Source organism: Megalops cyprinoides, chromosome 1 (assembly GCF_013368585.1).
Source record: "Megalops cyprinoides isolate fMegCyp1 chromosome 1, fMegCyp1.pri, whole genome shotgun sequence".
In the NCBI taxonomy this organism is placed as follows: Eukaryota; Metazoa; Chordata; class Actinopteri; order Elopiformes; family Megalopidae; genus Megalops; species Megalops cyprinoides.
This window is the reverse complement of record NC_050583.1, coordinates 63,865,180-63,885,965: the sequence shown is the minus strand read 5'-3', so window position 1 is coordinate 63,885,965 and position 20,786 is coordinate 63,865,180. Positions and strand designations below refer to the sequence as shown.

Sequence of the window (20,786 nt, the reverse complement as noted above, 5' to 3'; positions counted from 1 at the left end):
ATCTTCAATCAAAAAGGTTTGGTGGGGCGTGGAGGACTTGACAGCCGGCATCCCTAATCTACCAGAAGCGGAGAAAGTCAGGCCCAGCCATTATCGCAGTTGGCCCAAATGGAAAATGGGTGCCCATCTTAACAGCAGGAAGAGGACACGGGAGGGCCCTGCCATCTGCTCAGTCTGGAGAGAGATGTCAGGGTTCAAGGCCTCCCACCTGGAACCCCCAGCACCAGACACTCACGCAGAAGGGGATGGTTATCACCGTCCAAATCCTGGTCTTCCTGACACGCTTCCTCAGAACATAAAAGCTTTCAATAAAACCCCCCCAATCCAATCATCGAAACTATAAAACAGAGGAATGTTGACAAAGATAAAAATGTTAATTACGCTACGCATGCAGAAGCAACAATTTATAAGAGCCTGTAAAGCGGAACCCAAGACGACAGAAGTGACATGAGGAGACCGCATCAGCAAAACAGTTCTTCCATCAGCTTCATTAAATCAGGCTGCCTAATAACAGTTTGGCATTATTTAAATTCAGGGCCATGGCTAAATGACTGCTCGCATCGCGCCGATGTCCTATAATTGAAAGTTTAGACGAAAGGAACATCATGGATAGCCGCCTTCTGCCTGCTGAACAGCTCGCTGTGTCCGTGGCAATGAGGCAGGTCAACTTCTCCAGTTTATGAATGACAGATGGGATTTACGATTATATCGAGTGGACACAAATCCATAGGCAGAGTGCCAAATGCTTCGTGAATACAAATTCAGAAGTCACATGGCACCACTAAAGCCAGACTTATTCTCTACAGTCTGCAAAACTTACCTATGCTTTATCACAAGTGCAACTGTTTATCTAAGCAGTTGTACTTGTGATACTAACCTTTTCTACATCACCATGTTTACTGTTAGTGCTACATTGATCTTCGACATTGACTGCTACATTGCTATATTGATCTCAGACTCTGCTGTAGTTGCTCTTTATTCAGGTTTTATCAGTCTTCAGGTGACCCCTTTCTCCTCTCCTTCCGCCGCACAGCCGCGGAAGCCATTCGGGACATCTCAGGTGCCAGACCGCGCACGTGCGACAGTCGTCTGACACCTCCAGTGTTGCGTGGACCAACAGTCCGGGCGGCCGCTTCCCGACACCTGCAAATTGGGTCCGAAACGGGAGCGGGGAAAACTGCACGGGCGCAACACTCTGGGGACTCTTCAGGAAAGATCCCAACAGCTCTCTCTGGGTAACGGGCCGGACAATCCACCCCCCCCCGGGGACAGCCGTCACACAACGTCAAAGGCAGAGGCCTCCACTCAATTCATTTCAATACGTGGATGAATGAATTATGAGCTGGATTTTAGTGCATACTGCCATCTCTTGGGAAATGCACAGCACTTGTCTTAAGAACCACAGCCACAAGTAACATATAAAAACGTGGTCTTTTGAGTCAGGGCTCAGCCAGCTTGTTATTGAGCATGAACGAGGCATAGTTCTGACTGACGGCGGTTTCTGATTGATTGCCCTTTAACTTGTTTGAACACTACTTTCAATCTGAACTGCATTTATCAGTTCAGTCCTTTCATGGGCCTCAAAGTGCTTTACAGGGATTTCACCTCGCTTTGACCACCGCCAAATCCACGCCTCCGTGATGTGGGGCAGCCATTTTGTGCCTGAACATTCAACACACTCCAATTAAAGTGCATTAGCAGAGATATGTTTTTTTTTTTTTCATTGAGTCTTGGGAACAATTAGATTTTGCCAGAATGCCAGGAATTCAAATCTCCTTGCAGTAGATGATCTTTGATACCGTATGAGATTTGACATCCCAATGTGCTGGGATCAAACTTCAAGCCTCATCCAAAACATCATTATCATTACAGTAATAATGAAAAATTCATGTTTATTGCTGAATATCATTTTAAACAATATCTCTCTCTTCCTGGTTAAGCATGTCAAGGCACTCAGCCACAACCCACACAATTTGTGAATAATTAAAACTAACTATTCATGGTTACAAGAGCCTGTCTCAACCACCTATTCCCTCTTATTTCTCCTTACAGGCTGATGTGATTCACATTGAAATTTAAACCAAAATTTCAACCAGTGTGAGTGTGAAAGTATTTTTTTTATTTTTTTTACTAAAACAGCAGTAATTTAAGGAACTGAATCTCTAATATAATTAACGGTGGTCATTTGCATAATCTGTTTTTGTGAAAAGGGAGGCTTTTCAAGTGGACCATTAAATAGATTGGTATGCTGCTCAAAACATCACTGAATCATTAAAGTAGTAAACAAACATGTAATTTGATATGGCTATAATTACCATGCCACCATTACACAACAAAGTGCACCAGGATAGCTTAGATGGCATGAAATATTCTTCCAGTGGCACTTAACTGCACTTCAAGGCCACTGTGCTGTTCCCTGAACACCCAATATTTTGCATTAGTCCATCTCAAGACAGGAATCGATCCACACCGGAGGAAGATAACATGCCACAGAACTTGAAAAATAAACCCATGGAGCACATCTTTTTTTAATCTGTATTCAGCAGGCAGTCCTTACAATACCTATAAAGATGCTTTAGTTCCACCACAATAAAACCAGCAGTCTTCATTTACACACTAGTGGCCTTACTGGTTTAGAATAAAATCCTCATCCAGACACTAAGGTAACTAAAGGTAGATGTACTACAACATAAGGCAGCAATTCCTACTTAGCATGCCAGCTGAGATTGAGCTGTTGCCATTCTGATTGTGTCTAGGGCCCTTAAAGGCCGATTAATAAATGCGTAGTGCGGCCAAGCAACTTCCAAGAATTAAGCAAATCATTCCATATGACAACTGAATGAGTACTCAAAGTCTAGTAGTTCTGAAAATTGCACATTGTCAAACGGGCTAATACTCAGCTATTTATGGTTGTGTACAAAATTCTCTAGGTTAACTATTAAACTTTTCCAACATAAAGATGTCACAGTATATTTTAATTAGGCCAACTCTGTACAGCGAACATGGGAGCGTTTAAGCTGATTTGAAACTCATGGGCTTTGAAGAGCTACTTCAGCTAAGAAGTTCTCAGATGCCTGTTTGTGCTGGTTACACACAAACCCATAACACACTGAAACCACAGAAAGAAAGTGATCAAGAAGGGTATTAAGAAAAGAGTAACTAGTGACCTGTTAATATGATTAATTTTGAAGGTTTTTAAAATTGGAACAGTGGTGTGCGTCAAAATACATAAGTCTTACGAAACTATCCACAAGAGGGCACCATTAAACCAGACATTTGTAGCAAGTCCACTAAAAACACTGCCAAGCTGAGGACAATTGGTATACATTTGGTGTTCTGTTCCACTAAACTTCATATAGTCTTCAAACTGAATTGATTTTCTTGCACATTTTCTTGCAGTAATAAACATGAGAATATATTAAATATGTTGAGAGATCAAACTGAATAGAATACAGAGTGGCATGAATTCTTTCTTGTACAGTACCTACAATTAAGTTGTTATTTATTTTAAGAATATATTAATATGATAACGCACCATACTTCCCTATTGCTTTTATGCTTTTACTTTCAGAGCAATGCAAGTCTTGTGAACCTGCATTCATGACTGCCAACTCATTTCAACCAGAGAACGACCCGTCCACAGGGTAGCAGAACAATGAGATTTCTGCATAATAAGATTTTACAGACCAAACAGCATGAACTGAATAAGACCACGTCTGAACTGGGTCAAAGCACTCCTTAAATTTTTACGCTGAACTCAGAGGCGCAACACAAGTGCTGTACATTACGAAACTACTAACTACTGGCAACTGGAACTGTTGTATGTGCAATTAAGCACAGAAGTGAAAGCGACAGAAAGAGATGTAAGCCTTTGAGTCGCTGCAGATTTCATCCAATTTCAGTGAACAACTTCAGCCCCTATCCTTTTTGCCAAGGCCTTCCGCTTTGTGTTGAATGACATCAGACAATGATGAATAATTCACTTGTCCACACTCAGTATGTATTATGAGATTAAAACAGCTCTTCAATAAAACAATGCATGAGAAAAAAAACAATGAGCTTGTTACATCTTACCGATTCCCATGCATATAATATTCACACAGCCATAAGTGTCGAGTCCATGAGCCCATCTCCCCAGTGTCTTAATCATTACAGCAGAGGATTAAATATTACAATAGTCAAATAATGAAACAGTACACAAATAACAAATGTACTTGATCCGTGAATTCAAATTTAATGCTAAATTTAAAACTAAGTTATACATTTTCATTGAGTCTGTAACTCACTGTTAGTTTCATAATTGTCAAGAAAACTGTCTGCTTCTGTTTAACACAAAACACAAAGGTCATGGCAGCTGGACTGAATCTAAAATTAACTTACAGGTCAAAAAGGTAAACAATACACAAGACCAAACATGACAATAAATACAAAATGGAACACCTTTACCTTTTCCTGAGAAACAAAGCTGATGCTTTTACAATCAGCGGAGTCGTAGGAGAAGTCATACGTGAACGTCTTGATTCTTTCTCGTGCTGAATCCCCAGAGATCCCCTCCGGTATCTGAAGGAACATTAAGCGAGCAGAAAATAAAACACAATAGTTCTCCGCTTTGTTAGCCTCAGTCTTTGCACCGCGCTTCGTTCAAAACTTTGAGTAACTAATCTGAGCATAACACTTTTTCCCCCTCGTTACAAATTTTGCAACCAATGAATTGAGTGAACAAGTAAAAATGAAGTTATTCAGGGACAAAATGTATTACTGAAGATAAGTCTTATGCCTAACAAGTCTTATGTGTTATCGGTTTTGTTGGTGCAATGATTCACAGTGTAGAATTCAGTCTTCTCACTTTGCATGAGTTGGCACATGAATTGAAATGTTATCTTATACCCATGGAAGCACACATAGTATGGGTAATAGATATGAATGTATTAAATTGATAACAACCACCTGTTTAAAAATAAGACCACCACTTTTCATCTTCAGGCTACCACAATGGTAATGCTTAGTTAGCTAGGTTTTTGCATATCCCAACAGTCTGTCTACAGACACAGCTGTATAACAATTTAAAAAATGGTTAAGCCCTTTTTCCTGACTATTTGTCCATAGTTTCAATGAAAAGAAAAGGGTTATAAGCCTAACGGGACACTACATTGTGTTAAACAAGGGTCTAGCTGGAAATACAGGCTAAGCCAAGTTGGGCTGGCGGAAGGATATCCACACAGAAATTATTTTATCCAGCATAATCCTGGTGGAGAGAGCTTTCACAAGATGAAATGCAACTATGCAGAAAATCTCTCCATGGGAAAAGACATAACAGACTTCTGCGAGTGACACATTTTATTCTGCTAAATCCACTGAATTGATTCCTTAGGCTACGTACTGAAGACCTGGTTCATGTGATGTTTCAAAACCTTGTGTTGTTGAGACCCAGCAAGGCAATGGGGCCTACAAAAAGGCACTGCAGATGGTGTCAAAATATAAATATTCTTTCATTTTTACAAATCGTTTCACTAAAAGATTTTGCCCATTTGGTAGCCATTATCTGAGTGCTGGTCGAGGGTCAAAGTTCTCTGGTTAAATTTGACATTTGTACCCAGAAACTCACCTTAAGGTTGGTAATGGATGTTTTGGTTCCTTCCATATGAATAATGACCTTGGCTTCCAAATCCTTCTCTCTGTGAAATGAGGTCATAATGAATACAATCTGGTTGTTGTGGCCTTGCAGACATATGCCGGAAGAGCTCATTTGCTCTATGATTCAAACTGACAGGCACCGACATGCAATGATGAGTAACTAGGTCATGTTAATAATCAGTCTGACAAATAGACAAGACCATCAGCGGAAGAGGGTTGATTGATTGAGCGGCACAGCAGACTCTGGGTGACCTGATCTTTGAATCTTATCATTCAACAGACCCTGATCCCCCATGTCACTATCGACCCACACCTGGTCAAGAGCGGTCCTAATCATCAGGTGACCCAATTATCGCCACAGCTACAGCTACCTGTGACTTCACACAGAAAGTTATAAGGTTTTTTTATTATTATTTTTTTTTTTTTTTAAAAACAAGGTTTTTGGTTTCCTGGAAATAAATGCAGACTCATTCTTCTCGCTACTCTAACATTTACTGAAATATGGCCTCAAAGCATACATCCTGAGAACCATGAAAGTGTTTTGCAGATACGGGCCTTATCATCTAGGCTGTTGAATAGCCTTAGCTCTTCACATGTTATCTCTCGCTGGCAACCAGCACAAAGCAGAGCCAGGGTTTAAGGTTTGGGCTTTGGGGATAACAGGATTTCCCACCCAAGGACCCTGTCTGCTACTTGGATTTCTTTGACAGAGTTGATTTTAGCAATTATCCTAAATCATTGCTGTAAAAAATGAGCATTATCCTCATATGACCTCTGGCAACATACCTGCCATTCATAACACAGAGACCTTTATGGTCAGCTCAGGACAACCGGAAGTAAAGGCAGCCAGAGCCATGAAGTCAGGGTTGTCAAGGGAACTGTAGTAAATGTGATAACGTAATTGTATGTAGACTGTGCCTACACACAGGCAAAGGAACCTAAAACGTTCTGTCTGGGAATGAAATACAGTTAAGACCATATGAAATGAGGTTAAAAGACATGAAATAATCCAAGATAAATGTTTGTGACTTTGAACCACCGCTGACAAAGCTCTGCTTTTAAAGGCACTGCCTTTAGTGCAGGCAATGGGGTCTTCTGTCTAGTGAAAAACAGGCAACACGATCATGTTAAAAATGTCTGTTTCCATCAAAACATTCTCTAATGGTACTGCGCTGCCACTCACTAATACTAATCTTAAATGGGAAGGTTCTGTTTGGTAAATATTTAGTGAAAGAGATGATTACAGCATGGGAGATGATTACAGCATCGGATCCATGTCTTCCCAGATCCTTCTACAAGCAGGCATCATGTTTAAGAGATTTGACAGAACAATTCCTTGAAATCACTTCTGATCTGCTTGACACTTTCTGGGGTGCCAGAAACGATGATCAAGCAAGGAAATAAACAGAATTATGAAAGGAATATAACCCCGATACAGGGTCTTATGTAAAATCTGGAGCACCATCCATTCCATTCCATTACATTACTGGCATTTAGCAGACGTGACTTACATTGGTTACAGATTTTTTTTTTTTTTACTGTTACAATGTTATCCATTTATACATCGGTATAATTACTGAGGCAATTGTAGCTTAAGGACCTTGCCCAAGGCTACAGCAGCAGTACCCCAGTGGCGATTCAAATGGCAGCCTTACGAGTCCTGCTCCTTAACCACTATGCTACACTGCCATCCAATGACTGCCACCAATTCCAATGAAAACTCCAAAATAAGAAAAAAAATTAAAGGGGGGGGGGGGGGGGGGGGGGGGGGGCAAGCATGGCACCCTTTAGTAAATGTACAGATTTGTGTTTCTTCCCCATTTTAGAAAAATGATTCGAAGATGATTGCAAATGCTGATAAGCCTGATTCTGATAATGCCTGACTGTGGCACTAAAAAATCCAGTAAATTACAAACATAGGTTGGTACTAGGTACACAAGTCAAGACTCTTCTCTGTTTTTGAGGAGGTGTGACTTCCAAATATCTACCAATCCTACAGTTTATCAAACACTCACATCTTTGCAAACTTCTCGAACACTATGGGAAGTGTCAGCATTTCAATTTTGTGAATAGGTTGACAACCGATTGCGTGTCCCATTTTCAATGTGCTCCGATTCCAAAACAGATGGTTATACAGACTTGAAACTTCATGTCCTACACTTCTCTCCTCATAAGCAAATAAATCCAATAAGAAATAAGAGGCTTAACTCACATGATCTGGCAGCAAACCTGAATTGAGTTTCAAAAACTTAAACTTCAACTCATCATGACTCATTTAGAAAAATGGCAGAAAATTTGGTATGTTTAATCTGTGAACAAAGCTCTAAAGATCTAAATTTCAAATAAAATGTTACTACATGCAAAAACATGGCTAACACAAGCCAATAAATTTGTATAATCTACAAACAAATATACAAATAACAAACCTCACTCAACATTGGGTCAAATTTGATATATTAAACTTATTGTGGCCCCTAAATTACAAAAACACAATTGTCCCATAATCAACCCCAAGGGCCAACAAATTTGTAGCGTTTATTGCCATGTGGAAATATTAAACCATATTCGAACTTGATGAAATTCAACACACAGGTAGATGAGATGTGAAACCACACCAAATTTTGTGATTACATGCCACAATGCAGTGTCAGTTTCTTTTATGTTTGCATTAACGTCTTGTAAAAATTAAATACATCCAACTCATGAGACATCCTAACACCAGATATAACTAGATATAACCCAGTCCAAAGGCCACCATATTTCAATCAATGGTCTTGACGCATATTTTAATTTTATGTAGGAAGACAATCACTTGACTGCGCTTTCGGCTCGTTCTCTCTACTGCAGCCAATTCTAAAGACGGACAGACCTGGAACTTCATTGTCTTCCAGAGGTGCCAGACTATTCACAATGATTTGACTTGTCAATTACACAGAGCACTGACATGCTCAAATTAAACTGGAAGCTATCGCACAGTGCCCGAAAACTGCACTATGAATAATATACGTGTTGAGGTTTGAAAAATCTACCCATTGACATGTTTTTGTTTGCTTTTAATTGTAGCGATACACAAAAGAGTGTACTCTTTCCTTCGTACTGCTTGCATTCGTTTAACAGAATTGATGCCGCGAGTGAATACACGACGTCAAGATTTTTTAAAAACCTGGCAGACCATTTTTCCTGTTCCACTGCTCTTTGTCGCACCTCACAACGCCGTCTGGTTGTTTGTGGATTTTCAGATCACTGAAGTATGTGAAAGGTTACCTTCAAATTCATTTTTTGTGCGAGTGTTTTAGCTACAGAGGACAAGATGGCTTGATAGCTATCCAACGCTAACTGCATTATACTGCCTTTGCAGGTGTTCTTCAGACGCGGCTGAGATTCTAGAATCATATCCAACGATAAATATTGATGGTTAACCACAAGTTATGAACTGCAATCGATAACTAACGAAGTTGGAAACTATAAAATAACTGCACTGCAATGGCTGAACTAAGCTTTATACTTAGCTAGCCAACCTTGACCCAGACTCTTCTAATGCGGCTAACTTTAAAATTTTTGATACCACAGCAGGTTATGTATTAGATTAGTTGCACTATTTGATAACACGTGGAATAATTATTTTGGGTTTGACTAATTTGCTTGTTACATGTTATGGTTAACGCCAGGTAATTAGTGCAGTACTAGTTAGCTACATTACCAAGCAAGTTAGCTAGTATGATCTACACAGTAATAACGTTAATAATGAATTACATGAGGAAAAAAAAGACGACTTCGGTTAAGAGAAATTATTGAGTGCAGCAGCAACTAACAGAACGAGCATATTTTATTTCTTCCAATGTCAATGGGCACTGCTCGTCAGTGAACTTGCCAGGGAGGTGTGGAGACCTTGTAGCTACCTTCGCTAGTTAGCTAGTGTGGACTTGTAGGCACCCATACCACAGCACCTCCGGAGGTGTGCTGTAAAGTTTTGGTGACAGATTTGTTCTTATAATGAACCACACATAACTGGTCTCATCGCGTTCTTGCTATTGCGGTGGGAATGTGAAAGAACGGCCCCGGGGCTGTGGGAACAAGTGGCTAATTCAGGTAACGTTAGCTTATTAGCTATGATGTCTGATGCGATGTGCCATCTCTGTTTTGACACTTACCGTCTGTTCATGGGCCTCACCCGGACAGCCACTCGCACCGATGCCATTGCACATCCCTTTTATGCGGATGTGTCAGCCTCACCGGTCAGCTACCTAGTTTAAGTAAGGAATAGCAAACTGATGTCTAGCTAACGTTAGCTTTTGTTGTTACCTATCTAATGTTAGCTACCATTTACTTGCACATTTTTAACAGCAGACTCGGCTTCTGACAACACTCCCTTGTAGGTTTCCTCTAAACTGGACTGCCTATTGCTGCTTGTTGCTTTTATGTAGCTGAAGTCTTAGCAGCACTTCTCATTACCGGGCTGCCTACACTCTTAACAAAACAGAAATCAAACTCTGCCAGCGTTGTCGTCAGCTGATAAAGCATAAAGTGAGACGGGTAATGGGAAGGGACAAAGTATTCTATCCAGTAACGCGTTTGGAAAAAAAGGGAGCTTGCGCCCTCCTTTGTGGGCTGGGATTTTCTTTCCATTCCGTGCGGCTAACTATGATTGTTCCTTTGGGTGCTGTTTTGCGTTTGTATGAAAGGGAATAAGGTAAAAAGGAATTGAGAAATATGCTGACGTAAAACAAGTATGAGCAAACAATGCTTTGGTTGTACCTGTTGAGGAACATCACAGGTGTTGTTTATTTGTCAATTAAATGACCGAAAACGTTTTAAAAATACAACAAAAGACAACTCTATATTTACATAATTCATTAAATTATTTGTAATGATTATTGTGGGATTATACAGCTGTCTTAACAGGACAACTTCAGAACATGATGTGCACCCTGTTACATTTTAGGCTGAATGCATCAGCACTTTGGCAATTCATAAATAGGCCTACTACTACATTTGTGTTGCAAGGCACACTTACCAGAGAAACTGGTTGTCTTTAATTTTCAGACAATGGGCAGAAGTGTAAAAGTGTGCCAGTTTTGGTAATTCAGCCTCGAGGTCTGTGTTTTAAATGGGGAGGACTACATCCTGAAAAACATTATTTGGACAAACTGCTTCTTAGGAACAAACAATGTGTTTAATCGGATAAAGTTAGAGTACCGGTGCAAAGTTAGAAGGTAGCAATATATAAGTTTTGGCAAGTAGTAACCACAGTGGAACACTTTTAATTGCAGATTAAAGTGGAACATGGTGAAGGATTCTGTGAGGGAAATTACTGCTCTCTTTTAGTCTGTAATCTTTTTGTGAAGCTACCATTTTTCATCTTTGATATTGTATCAGTTTGTAAGGGACAGTGATGACCTCATGGCTCTGGACTAGAGATTCATCATGAATATCCAGTTGATCTACTGAATGCTTACGTCAAAGTGATGCCTGAAGAGGGCACTAGTGTGTGTACATTCAGTCATTCATTTCCTTTGACACATTTATGATAACATTAATTGGTTTACAGCTGAATGCAAAAAGTTACAAAAAATAACATTAATAACATTCGGCTACACCTTACATATAGATATGTAAAACTAAGTAATATTTTATCACTGTGTCTTTGCTTTAGGTGCATATCTTGTCTATTCTACTCTTCTGCATTCAGGAAGTTCTGGGACTAACCGAGGGATATTGAAACATTGCTAAGCTTACAGGACCATGCAAAATTTGATGTTTTTAGAGCCAGAATCATTCTACAGCACACTATCTAGTCAGTTTGATGGACTCTGTGTACAAGGCCTGTGATGTTCCGGGCTCAGTGTGCACACTAATTACAACTGATTTTGCCAAAGCCTTTGATGCTGTAGATCACACATTGGCAGTACAGTGCCTCCTTGATCTTGGAGTGAGTCCAGGTCTGATCCCATGGATCTGCAGCGTCATGACCGATTGGTGTCAGAAAGTGCACTACCAGGGACATCTCTCTGAGTGGGAATACCCAATCTGTGGAGTTGCACAGGGAACCGTCTTGCAAGTCATCTTGCAAGTCTGTGACTCAGTCAAAGTCCTGGGGGTCACCATCCAGGGTAACTTGCGATGGGACAGTCAAGTGGACCACAGGTTGACCTCAGCCAGCAGGAAGCTTTTTGCTCTATGTCACCTGAAGAAATTTGGTGTCCGAGACCCAGAACTGGTTTCCATCTACACAGGCTACCTGTGTCCAGTGCTGGAGTATGAAGCCCCCATCTGGCACAGTTCCTTGACTATAAACCAGACTAAAAGGCTGGAAAGCACGCAGAAATGGGCTTGTAAAATCGTTCTCAGGGTACCCAGAGGTTCTCTGCACTCTCGGACTGTGCACTCTATCAGAGAGACCCACTAAACTGTGTCTTGGTTTTGCCAGAAAGCTGCTAAAGTCCAACTTCAGTGACTGGCTACCCCCCCTCAGGGAGGAGCTCACAGGTTGTCAGACAAGGAACCCAGACAAACTGGCCATCCCAAGATGTCGAACTGTGAGACACATGAGATCACCAATCCCGTATATGTGTAGACTCCTAAATGACAGTGGATGCTTAGATTTGAGATATGAGAAATTAGATTTCAGTTTAGATAATTGCAACACTTTAAATTGTATTGTAATACAATTTAAATAGTATGTATGTTTTATTGTAACAGCAAAATAATTAAGTGTCTTTAATGACAATTGTGTTTATGAACCTGTAATAATGCTGAAAGGTCAATAAACTAAATTTCAGGCACAGTGTAATAATGCAGTATAACAGGACACTGATTTGAATCAGGATATTTTGATACTTAATAAATATCTTTCATCGTCAGTTAGCAATAGCCAACATGCCTACAGCAAATAATTTGTCCGAAAGCTGCTTGGCAAGAAATTGCTGATAGATATCACTGTATAATTTCCATCATATTGTTGCTATTAAGTGCTGTTTATATATTCTAATAGACTTTAAGTTGTTTTTTGCTGGTTTTGTTCTGTGCAAGGACAGGGCGGAGAGCGGGGCAGGGCCGGTACACATGGGAACTGTAAACAAAAGCACATGGACGACACTGACAGACAGGGAGAAACACAAAAGCAACAGCTAGGGGGCCGAAGTAAGAAAAGTGGCCGAAGTGACAGAAATTGACTTATTGTTTGGGGGGATCTACAAAATATATCATTGGAAGTGGAGTTAAGGAAGCACAAATTGCACAACTTTTTTCTACAAGTGTTTTTCTTCAAGCATGAAGGAGAGGTGATTCTAAAATACAGACCCCAGGTGCTTATCAGCTGGGACTTAGTGTGCAATAGCTAATTACAGGTGTGCAAACACTGTCAATGAACATGACGGTAAAGACAGTGAAGAAAGGGGATTACATCCCTTAGGATGAAAAAAAAAAATCTCATAGTTACTGTACACCAACATTCTATCTCCCTGGTAGCCTCTCACTGACATTACAGTGCAGTATTATGGCATCGCAGTCCTGCTGGTATCTGTTCCTACTGTGTGAAGCCAGGTTGGGCAGACACAGCAGATTGACTGTTACTCTTCGATGCAGACATTTTTCCCTTTTTCATTTTTTTCCTGAACAATTCTAATTCACTCCCAAAGGTTCAGAGGCAACACTTAAACAAAAATAACAAGCTCTGTCCTTGCTGCGAAGCTTTCCATTTGATAAGAAACCCCCAAGCCATTTTTTAGGAGATGAAAACTCCATCAAACTGATAAAACCAATGAATTCTCTCTCTCAGTCTCCGGCAACGGCTCTCACATCTGTACTCATGTGGGTGTCATACCAACTCTACCCCAAAGTATTTGGTGCAGACCTAAAAACTGTGCCCTGGGGCCACACCACCTAAGGTGACCTACCAGTCTTTCCTATTCTGGCAAACCCCCAGCTGAGCTTCACACATCTACTTGTCATCACTGTTCTATAGGTTCCCTATTCCCAAAACACCTTTAGCTGATTCCCACCACACCCATCACCCTGTAACAGGAAGGAAAGGGTGTGTGCTTTTTCGCAGTGTGCATGCTAAGATCATGGGTTGTATGCATGGGGCCAACAATGATTTGCAATCTCCTGACAGTATACTCATCGGTAATGTGAAACATAAAACTAAATACCAGTGAAAAATCTATCATCCACTGCATTTCTTTGAATTTGAACCATAACTTAAGTGTTCTCACAGCAACACCTCAAAAAAAAACATAGCTTAGATGAGCTGAATAAGAATATAACTACAAATAGCTGAAACAAAGATTTTGTATCAGTGATTATCTAATACAAGACAGTCGTCGCAGAAACTAATCATTGATGCATCATTTTAGCCTTCTGTTGTTATGTTTTAAATTTAAAATGAAATGTTTGACAAGTGGTCCTGGGACTTAGGTACTGTAGCTTTGACCTTGAAGCATGATTTAGTGGTTTAAAAAATGTTGCAAAAAAGGAAATTGCTGTTTACTAGTCTAGGGCAATTTGTTGAGCTCAGTTTGGTAATATGGCCTTACAAAAATGAGAAAAAGTTTATGTATTTACTTTCTTATTTTATTAACAGTTTATAGCAATAAGAGTGTAGATGATTTAAATGTTACCAGTCTTGAATGTACTTCTTGAACATACTTGAACACAGCATTCTATGAATACCGAGTGTTGAATGTCTCTCTTTGCCATTGGACAGAAATTGTTTTTGTTGTTGTTTTCAGGCATTTAAACAATCAGGAAAATGTTACATTTAAATTTAATCAGAGACATGTACTTGCATATATCCCCGTGAAAGTGCATGATCTGTTGTCTCTTTTTTTCTTTTTACATAAATTAAGAAGTAAAATGTCATTCTCATCAAGAACATTTTATGTGGATTGTTAAAAAAAAAACACAATAATTATGATATCTTCTAAGATAATTGTTTAATTATTTATAGAATTTATAATTACTGTGTAAGGTTAAATACACTGTGTGACATGAAACAAAAAATAAAGTGATGAAAAGTGCAAAGAAAAGACATTGATGCTGGAAGAAAATTAAAGTATTCACCAGTAGGGGGCAAACATAGGACATTTCGAATCGGGAAATGGTGCAAGCTGAGTCTTTTATCATAAAGACACATAGTCAAAGGTAAATATAAAGACAAAAATATTCACATGAGTAAACATATTTGAATAGAATATCAGGACAAGGAAGTGACCATGGCAGAAAATTCTGACATCTTGCTGCACTCAAATTGTAGCAAAATGTTGTAGAACACCCTTAGACATACTGAGTGCCTGGCTGGTGATTCAAAAAATATGGCATAAAAGAGAGAATGTTGATACAGAATATGCAAAATCTATGTTTGGTAACAGCTATATTTTACATGCTGAAGCACCATTAGAAAAAAAAAATTTACACACATCTAAAAAAAAAAAAAAAAAAAAAGATTAGCATCCCTATTACCAATACGTGTGGTTGGGCAAAGCTGTGAAAATGATGCAGAAGTTGTTACTCAAAATAGCCAAAGGAGCAGAGTCATTGCATTGTTTGAATTCTATAATTCCATTCTCATGAATGTGCCATATATTATGTCAATTACTTACTGTATGTTATGATAAGTTCCTGACATAAAAAACATATGGTGAGCCTGGGACCTCGAGCGACACAAATTGATTTAATTTGTCTGCTCAAGCTCATCTGTAATATTTTGATGCTGTACTAAAAAAGCTTCAGAACTGTTCTACAACTAGCATGTAATGAAACAACTTGACTACAATAAGGAAAAGAAATACATTGACTACAATGATCGATTAATTTGTATGATAGATCATATCAGTAAGTAGTAACTGCTTTTCTGAGAAAAGCAGCTTACTTCTGTCAAATAAGATTCCTTTTCTAAGACTGGAAAAAAATGTGCGCAAGCCTTGTACTTTTTGTGTATTTTTTTTCTTTTTCCCTCTGAGTTGTGTAAATTACATCTTTTAAAAGAAACGAACAGTTTCTCTTTCTATCTCACAGCAGGTGCCAAAGTGACCAGACTATGTAATCATAGTCTGGTGACGATTTCTGCCTGGTTTGCTTCCTGAGTGCTGTTTGTTCATCCAATCATAGGATTTAGTAATATGCTTCAACACCAGGCTGCATGAGACCTGACCTGACACAAACTGCATCAGTCTCAACCGGCCTCTGTTTGCTTCAACACAAATTTCTCTTAATGTTCATTAACTGCAGTCCTGAGACCTGCTTCCAGGGAAGAGCAACCCATTCTGTGGGAAGCTGGTTCTGGGGGAGCAACAATAACATTTAAGGCTAAAATTCTGACATTTTCTGTAATGATCAGTATGCAGCCAGCTGCAGGGTGTTACAGAACTACAGCATGAAAATGTGAATATGACTGATATCTTCATCTTTTGTTGCTCTGGATGTTTACAGTCTCAGAATACAAATCTTTTTTTCATCATTCAACACTATCCGAAGATTGCAGCATACTATAGCTTTGAGTAGATAAAATTTTGGAAATGTATCAGGACAAAGGACAAATCAGCCCTTGAACAGTTGGTCTCTGAGAACAGTTTATGTCTAAACATTAAATACTGCAATTTATTTATTTATTATTTATTGGGGAGGTGAGCTGAGGATATAGAAGGTAGTGCACATAAGCATAATAAATTAATTTCAATTACTTAAGGAATGCCAGACAAGTGTATCAAGATAAGAACCTGTTTTTGATCTTACAATATTGCGATGAAAAAATAAAAGCAGACAATACAGTGGCTTGCCTTGGCCAGTAAGACATTTTTGGATGTTGTCAGGCATACGTTTCCTTTGATAATATTCAAAAGTGCAATTTATAGTGCAATATTGGACATGGCAATAACAAGTAATTGTGTTTTGGGTGAAGTAAGATTGCATTGAGGCCTCTCAAATATAATACCATCACCAATGGACAGAGAGAGCATGAAATTTCATTTCCCCAAGCAAACCTTTAGTATTGCAATTTTGTGATGATAACCATTCACAGTATGTCTGCACATTCAACAATCTGGAACATGGGTTGGGTAAGTACACAGTAAACCGCTTTGAAAAAATGCACAAAATCCAACCCTGTAAAAGGAAGCTGGGGTGTGGTATAAATGAATGCATCTGCGTTTGCAGATGGTCAAAGGGTGTACCAAGGTTGTATGTACCAAGGGAAGTGTTCTCTCTGAAGGGTAGAAGGAACCATCTTCTGGTACGTAAACCAATGATATTACCAGATTCAGAATACTAAATTAGTAGGCCACGCTTAGGTTTTGTTTAATCTAATCTGCTCTGACTGTGCTTGATAAACCACACTCCCAGGGTGGGCATTGAAAAATCGCTCTCAGTGCCCATTGTGTGACAGGCGAACCAGCTCCTTACATCTCCCTACGAGATATGTGCATCCCTTGAAACCCTGTCATCTGTTGCAAAGGAAGTGGTCAAAGCAGTGATCAAAGCTACACATTGTTTTTGCTCAATACAATGTTTTTATTTTGCTTGCTTTTGCTTGCTTTGAAATCAGCAGTTGTGCATTAAGCTTACCTCATCCAACATCTTATTCATTTCCACAGGAGTACTGACGCATGCTGAATGCAATCCTCCAGTATACTTGCATACAGTCAGTGGCTACAGTATTCCACAGCGGAGAAAACACTGACCAGAGGATAGCCACAACCCTCACCGGTGTCATCTAAGGACACCATAGGTTCCTGACAAGTGGCTAGAGGCTGCTAAAGAGAGATGCACTATAAATCACCATACCCCAGCAGAATGGTGCCAGTTATATTCCGCTGTTTCAGATCTCTGGTCACTGTTGGCACAACAGACCTGAAGTGTCCTGGGGTGTAAGTTGCAGCATGCACTCGGAACAGTCACCTTTAACAACTGAGCCAATACAATGCATTTTCTTTTCTGTGCCATGCAATAAGCACCAATGACATTCTTTCTTCTACACCTGTGGAAATATGATTTTGTTTTCCTTTTGTGTGCACTTTTTTGAGCTCGCAGTGTGTGAGCCCGTCCTTTGTTTGGACCTCAAAGCCCTCAGAACCAGAGAATCTTCTTTTCTTTTTAAGCTCTTTTCCCTGCCAGATACCGTGAAACGGTACCTGCCAAAACCCATCATAAAAGGCCACCAAATCCTGCCTCTGTTACCTGGGTGTCCGGAATCAATGGTTAACAGCTGTGCAGTACACAAAAGAAGGAGAGAGCAAACAAAAACATGGTCAACTGTCCATCTGGTAGTGACTCCTAAGTATGCAGGCAGTGCAGCTGAGAATGACAAAGTAATCCTTTCAGAGATAATCTCCCCCCTCAGCTGCCAAATCAGACCATAAAGAGAGTAGGCCTGTCAGGGGAAGAACCTCAAGTGCCTGCTCACTGCCAGCACCATCTTTCCATGATTGTTTATGCTACAATTTATCTTACAGAGATGAGACATAGAGACTCAGCTGAGATCTCACTGATAAGCACCCTGTGGTATTGCTAAAGGGAGCAAGTGTAGAAGCTGCCATTACAGGATGTATTTATTGACTTATTTTAGATCTAACAATATGCAGTATTTTACATCTATTAATTCCGATGTTATAGAGATAGATTGCATGGACATCATTCAAGCTTTTCTGAAAGCTTGCAAGGTATTTTGTTATCAAAATAAAATAAAATAGTCTTCTATCACCTTGTCCCCTCAACCCCATCTCTACTGAAAAATAATTTCTTTTTGGCCTATTTTGATTTGGTATTCAAAAGGTAGTAAAAGCAGTTTCACTGGTATGGCTCTAGGGGAAGCTGTTGCTCAAAAATTGTCTGAGCATTCACCATTAATTCTTTCTTGCCACTATGTCTGGCATCAGTCCTGCAGTTACAGCCATTTATCACAAATTATACAAAATAATTTCAAAAATCACTATAAATAAGTACTAAATATCACCTTGTATTTGATGATTTTTTTTGTCAGATTTTTTTTCTAACATACACCTCTACATACAAACTGTCTTTCCATTTTTAAAAACACCAGTTTCACAATAAAAATCTCACATATACAGTAGTGAATTTAACTCATCAAAATCTTCAATATCAATTTTTTGCATTTTTTTATTAGATAAGATTAAGTTGCACTGTGACAGAAAAGTTCTGTTGGGATTCACTACAGCCTACTGTATAGGTAGGCCAAAAGCAGACGTGTGCAGCGGTACAATGATACCATTTCCCCTGTGCCATTCCTGACCTACAAATAAATTAAGACAGAGTGTATGCCACCGCATGTGTGAGTTTCTGTATTGATTTGCAGACAGTTAATCGCAAAGAATGCTCAGCCCCCAGACAAGCCTATAGCTGGTCTATTTGAAGCACCAATCAAAAGAGGCCTGCATTAAGGAGGTTTCCATGGCTACTGGCTGTGCTGGGGTGACAGGGAGCTATCAGCAGACATCACAGTGTGACTGAGGTGGTAGCAGCCCTGACAGAGCTTAGAGTGGTCTCCTGTAAAGTAGTTTCTGGGGAGGGTGGGGTGGGAAGGGTGCAATGGTCCTACACTTTTAATGTTCTGTACATTAGAAACATCTGAATTTCCCAAACACAACCACATATGTTGAAATCCACATTCCTGACAAAACAGATACTTTGTGTCAGGGATTGCAGGGAAAGGACCCAGGCGGAGACAAAAACAGGCAGTACAAGGAGATCCTTAAATTACAGGTCCAAACGCACAGGCAATATCGTAGTGAAAAGCACAGTCCAAAATCGGAAACCAAAAAAATCCACAGGAAAAACTCAGCATCAAAAATGGCAGGCGAAAGAGTAAATGAGGGACAGACAGAGTCAAAAACCAAACCGATCAGGAATAGTACTTATCCAAAGGCGAGACCGACACGCGAACAAAACTGAGACAATCAGGCAAAGAACAAAGGAAACAGCAGGGTATATATACACGGCTTGGTGATGAGAGAACAGGGAACAGGTGCGCAGAATGGGCTTCAGGTGGGGGGTGTGGCAGTGTGACGGAGTGCTGTCACTACGGTCGAGTATGTGCTCTGACTACCATACCAACGAGCCTGGCTCTTTGGCGTCGCAGTCAAAGCAGCATGGTTGGTACCCCGTAGACCCGGGTTCGAGGCCGCGTGGGGTGACTGCTTTCGCCCTTCGCTACAAATGGTGTCAGAGTGGGATGGCTGGCTGCAAGGCCATTGTAGGCGTGCCCAGTGTATGAGCCGTATGAGGGACCCCCAGGTTAGGTTGACCCCAGTGTGAGGGACCCCAGAGATGGGTGAAGCACTGGTGAGTGGGGCACCCTGGAATGGGAGAAGTACGGCAGGAGAATGCGTGAGGGACGCCATGGTGCGTGAAGCGCATGGGCCCGCTCCCCGAACGGGAGGGCAGTGTGATGGAGTGCCTTCACTACGGTTGAGTATGCGCTCTGACTGCAATACCGACGAGCCTAGCTCTTTGACGTCGCGGTCAAAGCTGCATGGTTGGTACCCCGTAGACCTGGATTCGAGGCTGGGTGGGGTGACTGCCCTCGCCCTTTGCTACAGGCAGCAGGGCAGATAGGTGGGGCGAAGGCTAAAAGCAAAACAAAAGCACATGCAGGGAAAAAACAAACAAAAGACACACCCACACTGACAGGCAGGGGGAAACAAGCAGCTCAGGCTGGAATGCTGACAGACTGTGTCCCCAAGGTCAGAAAACTACAATGCTTAAACATGTCACCATTATTATATCTTCACAGAAGAAGCATAATTTTTACTCTTGTCACAGGAATAACCCATCAGGATTTGCAACTCAATTAGACTTTTACAGCAGACCTGTCCTAAAGTCACACTATGTATATATCCTATATACAGCGTATCATATTGTCAACAAAAATGTCTTACAGAAACTAACAAAAATGCTAGCTCCTTAATATGAGGTAGCTACAGATCTAACAGCAGCCAATACCTAATATATCATGCATTTAGTCATAGGAAAGCTAGCTAGCTTTTGAAAGTGCCACATAGTTTTAGCAAACCATCTTGTGGTCAGCAGATAGATAGCTCAGCTCAGAGTTCCACAATAATGGAGGTCCATAATCCCTGTTTTTTTTTTTTTAACTTGTTTGGTGAATACATCACTTTGATGTCTCACCATGTCAAACACGT

At 40.2% G+C, this 20,786-nt stretch overlaps 1 protein-coding gene across 1 annotated transcript in view; it reads right to left on the bottom strand.

The window, feature by feature from the left end:
* kif16ba (kinesin family member 16Ba) overlaps positions 1-10,066 on the bottom strand; it is an 82,804-nt gene extending 72,738 nt beyond the window's left edge. The window contains exons 1-3 of the mRNA XM_036534326.1: positions 9,786-10,066; positions 5,606-5,675; positions 4,447-4,560 (exon numbers count right to left, since the gene is read on the bottom strand). Of these exons, the coding sequence (XP_036390219.1) occupies positions 4,447-4,560; positions 5,606-5,675; positions 9,786-9,832 (231 nt within the window). The 5' untranslated portion in view covers positions 9,833-10,066. The remainder of the gene's footprint in view (positions 1-4,446; positions 4,561-5,605; positions 5,676-9,785) is intronic.
* Positions 10,067-20,786: the final 10,720 nt, after the last annotated feature.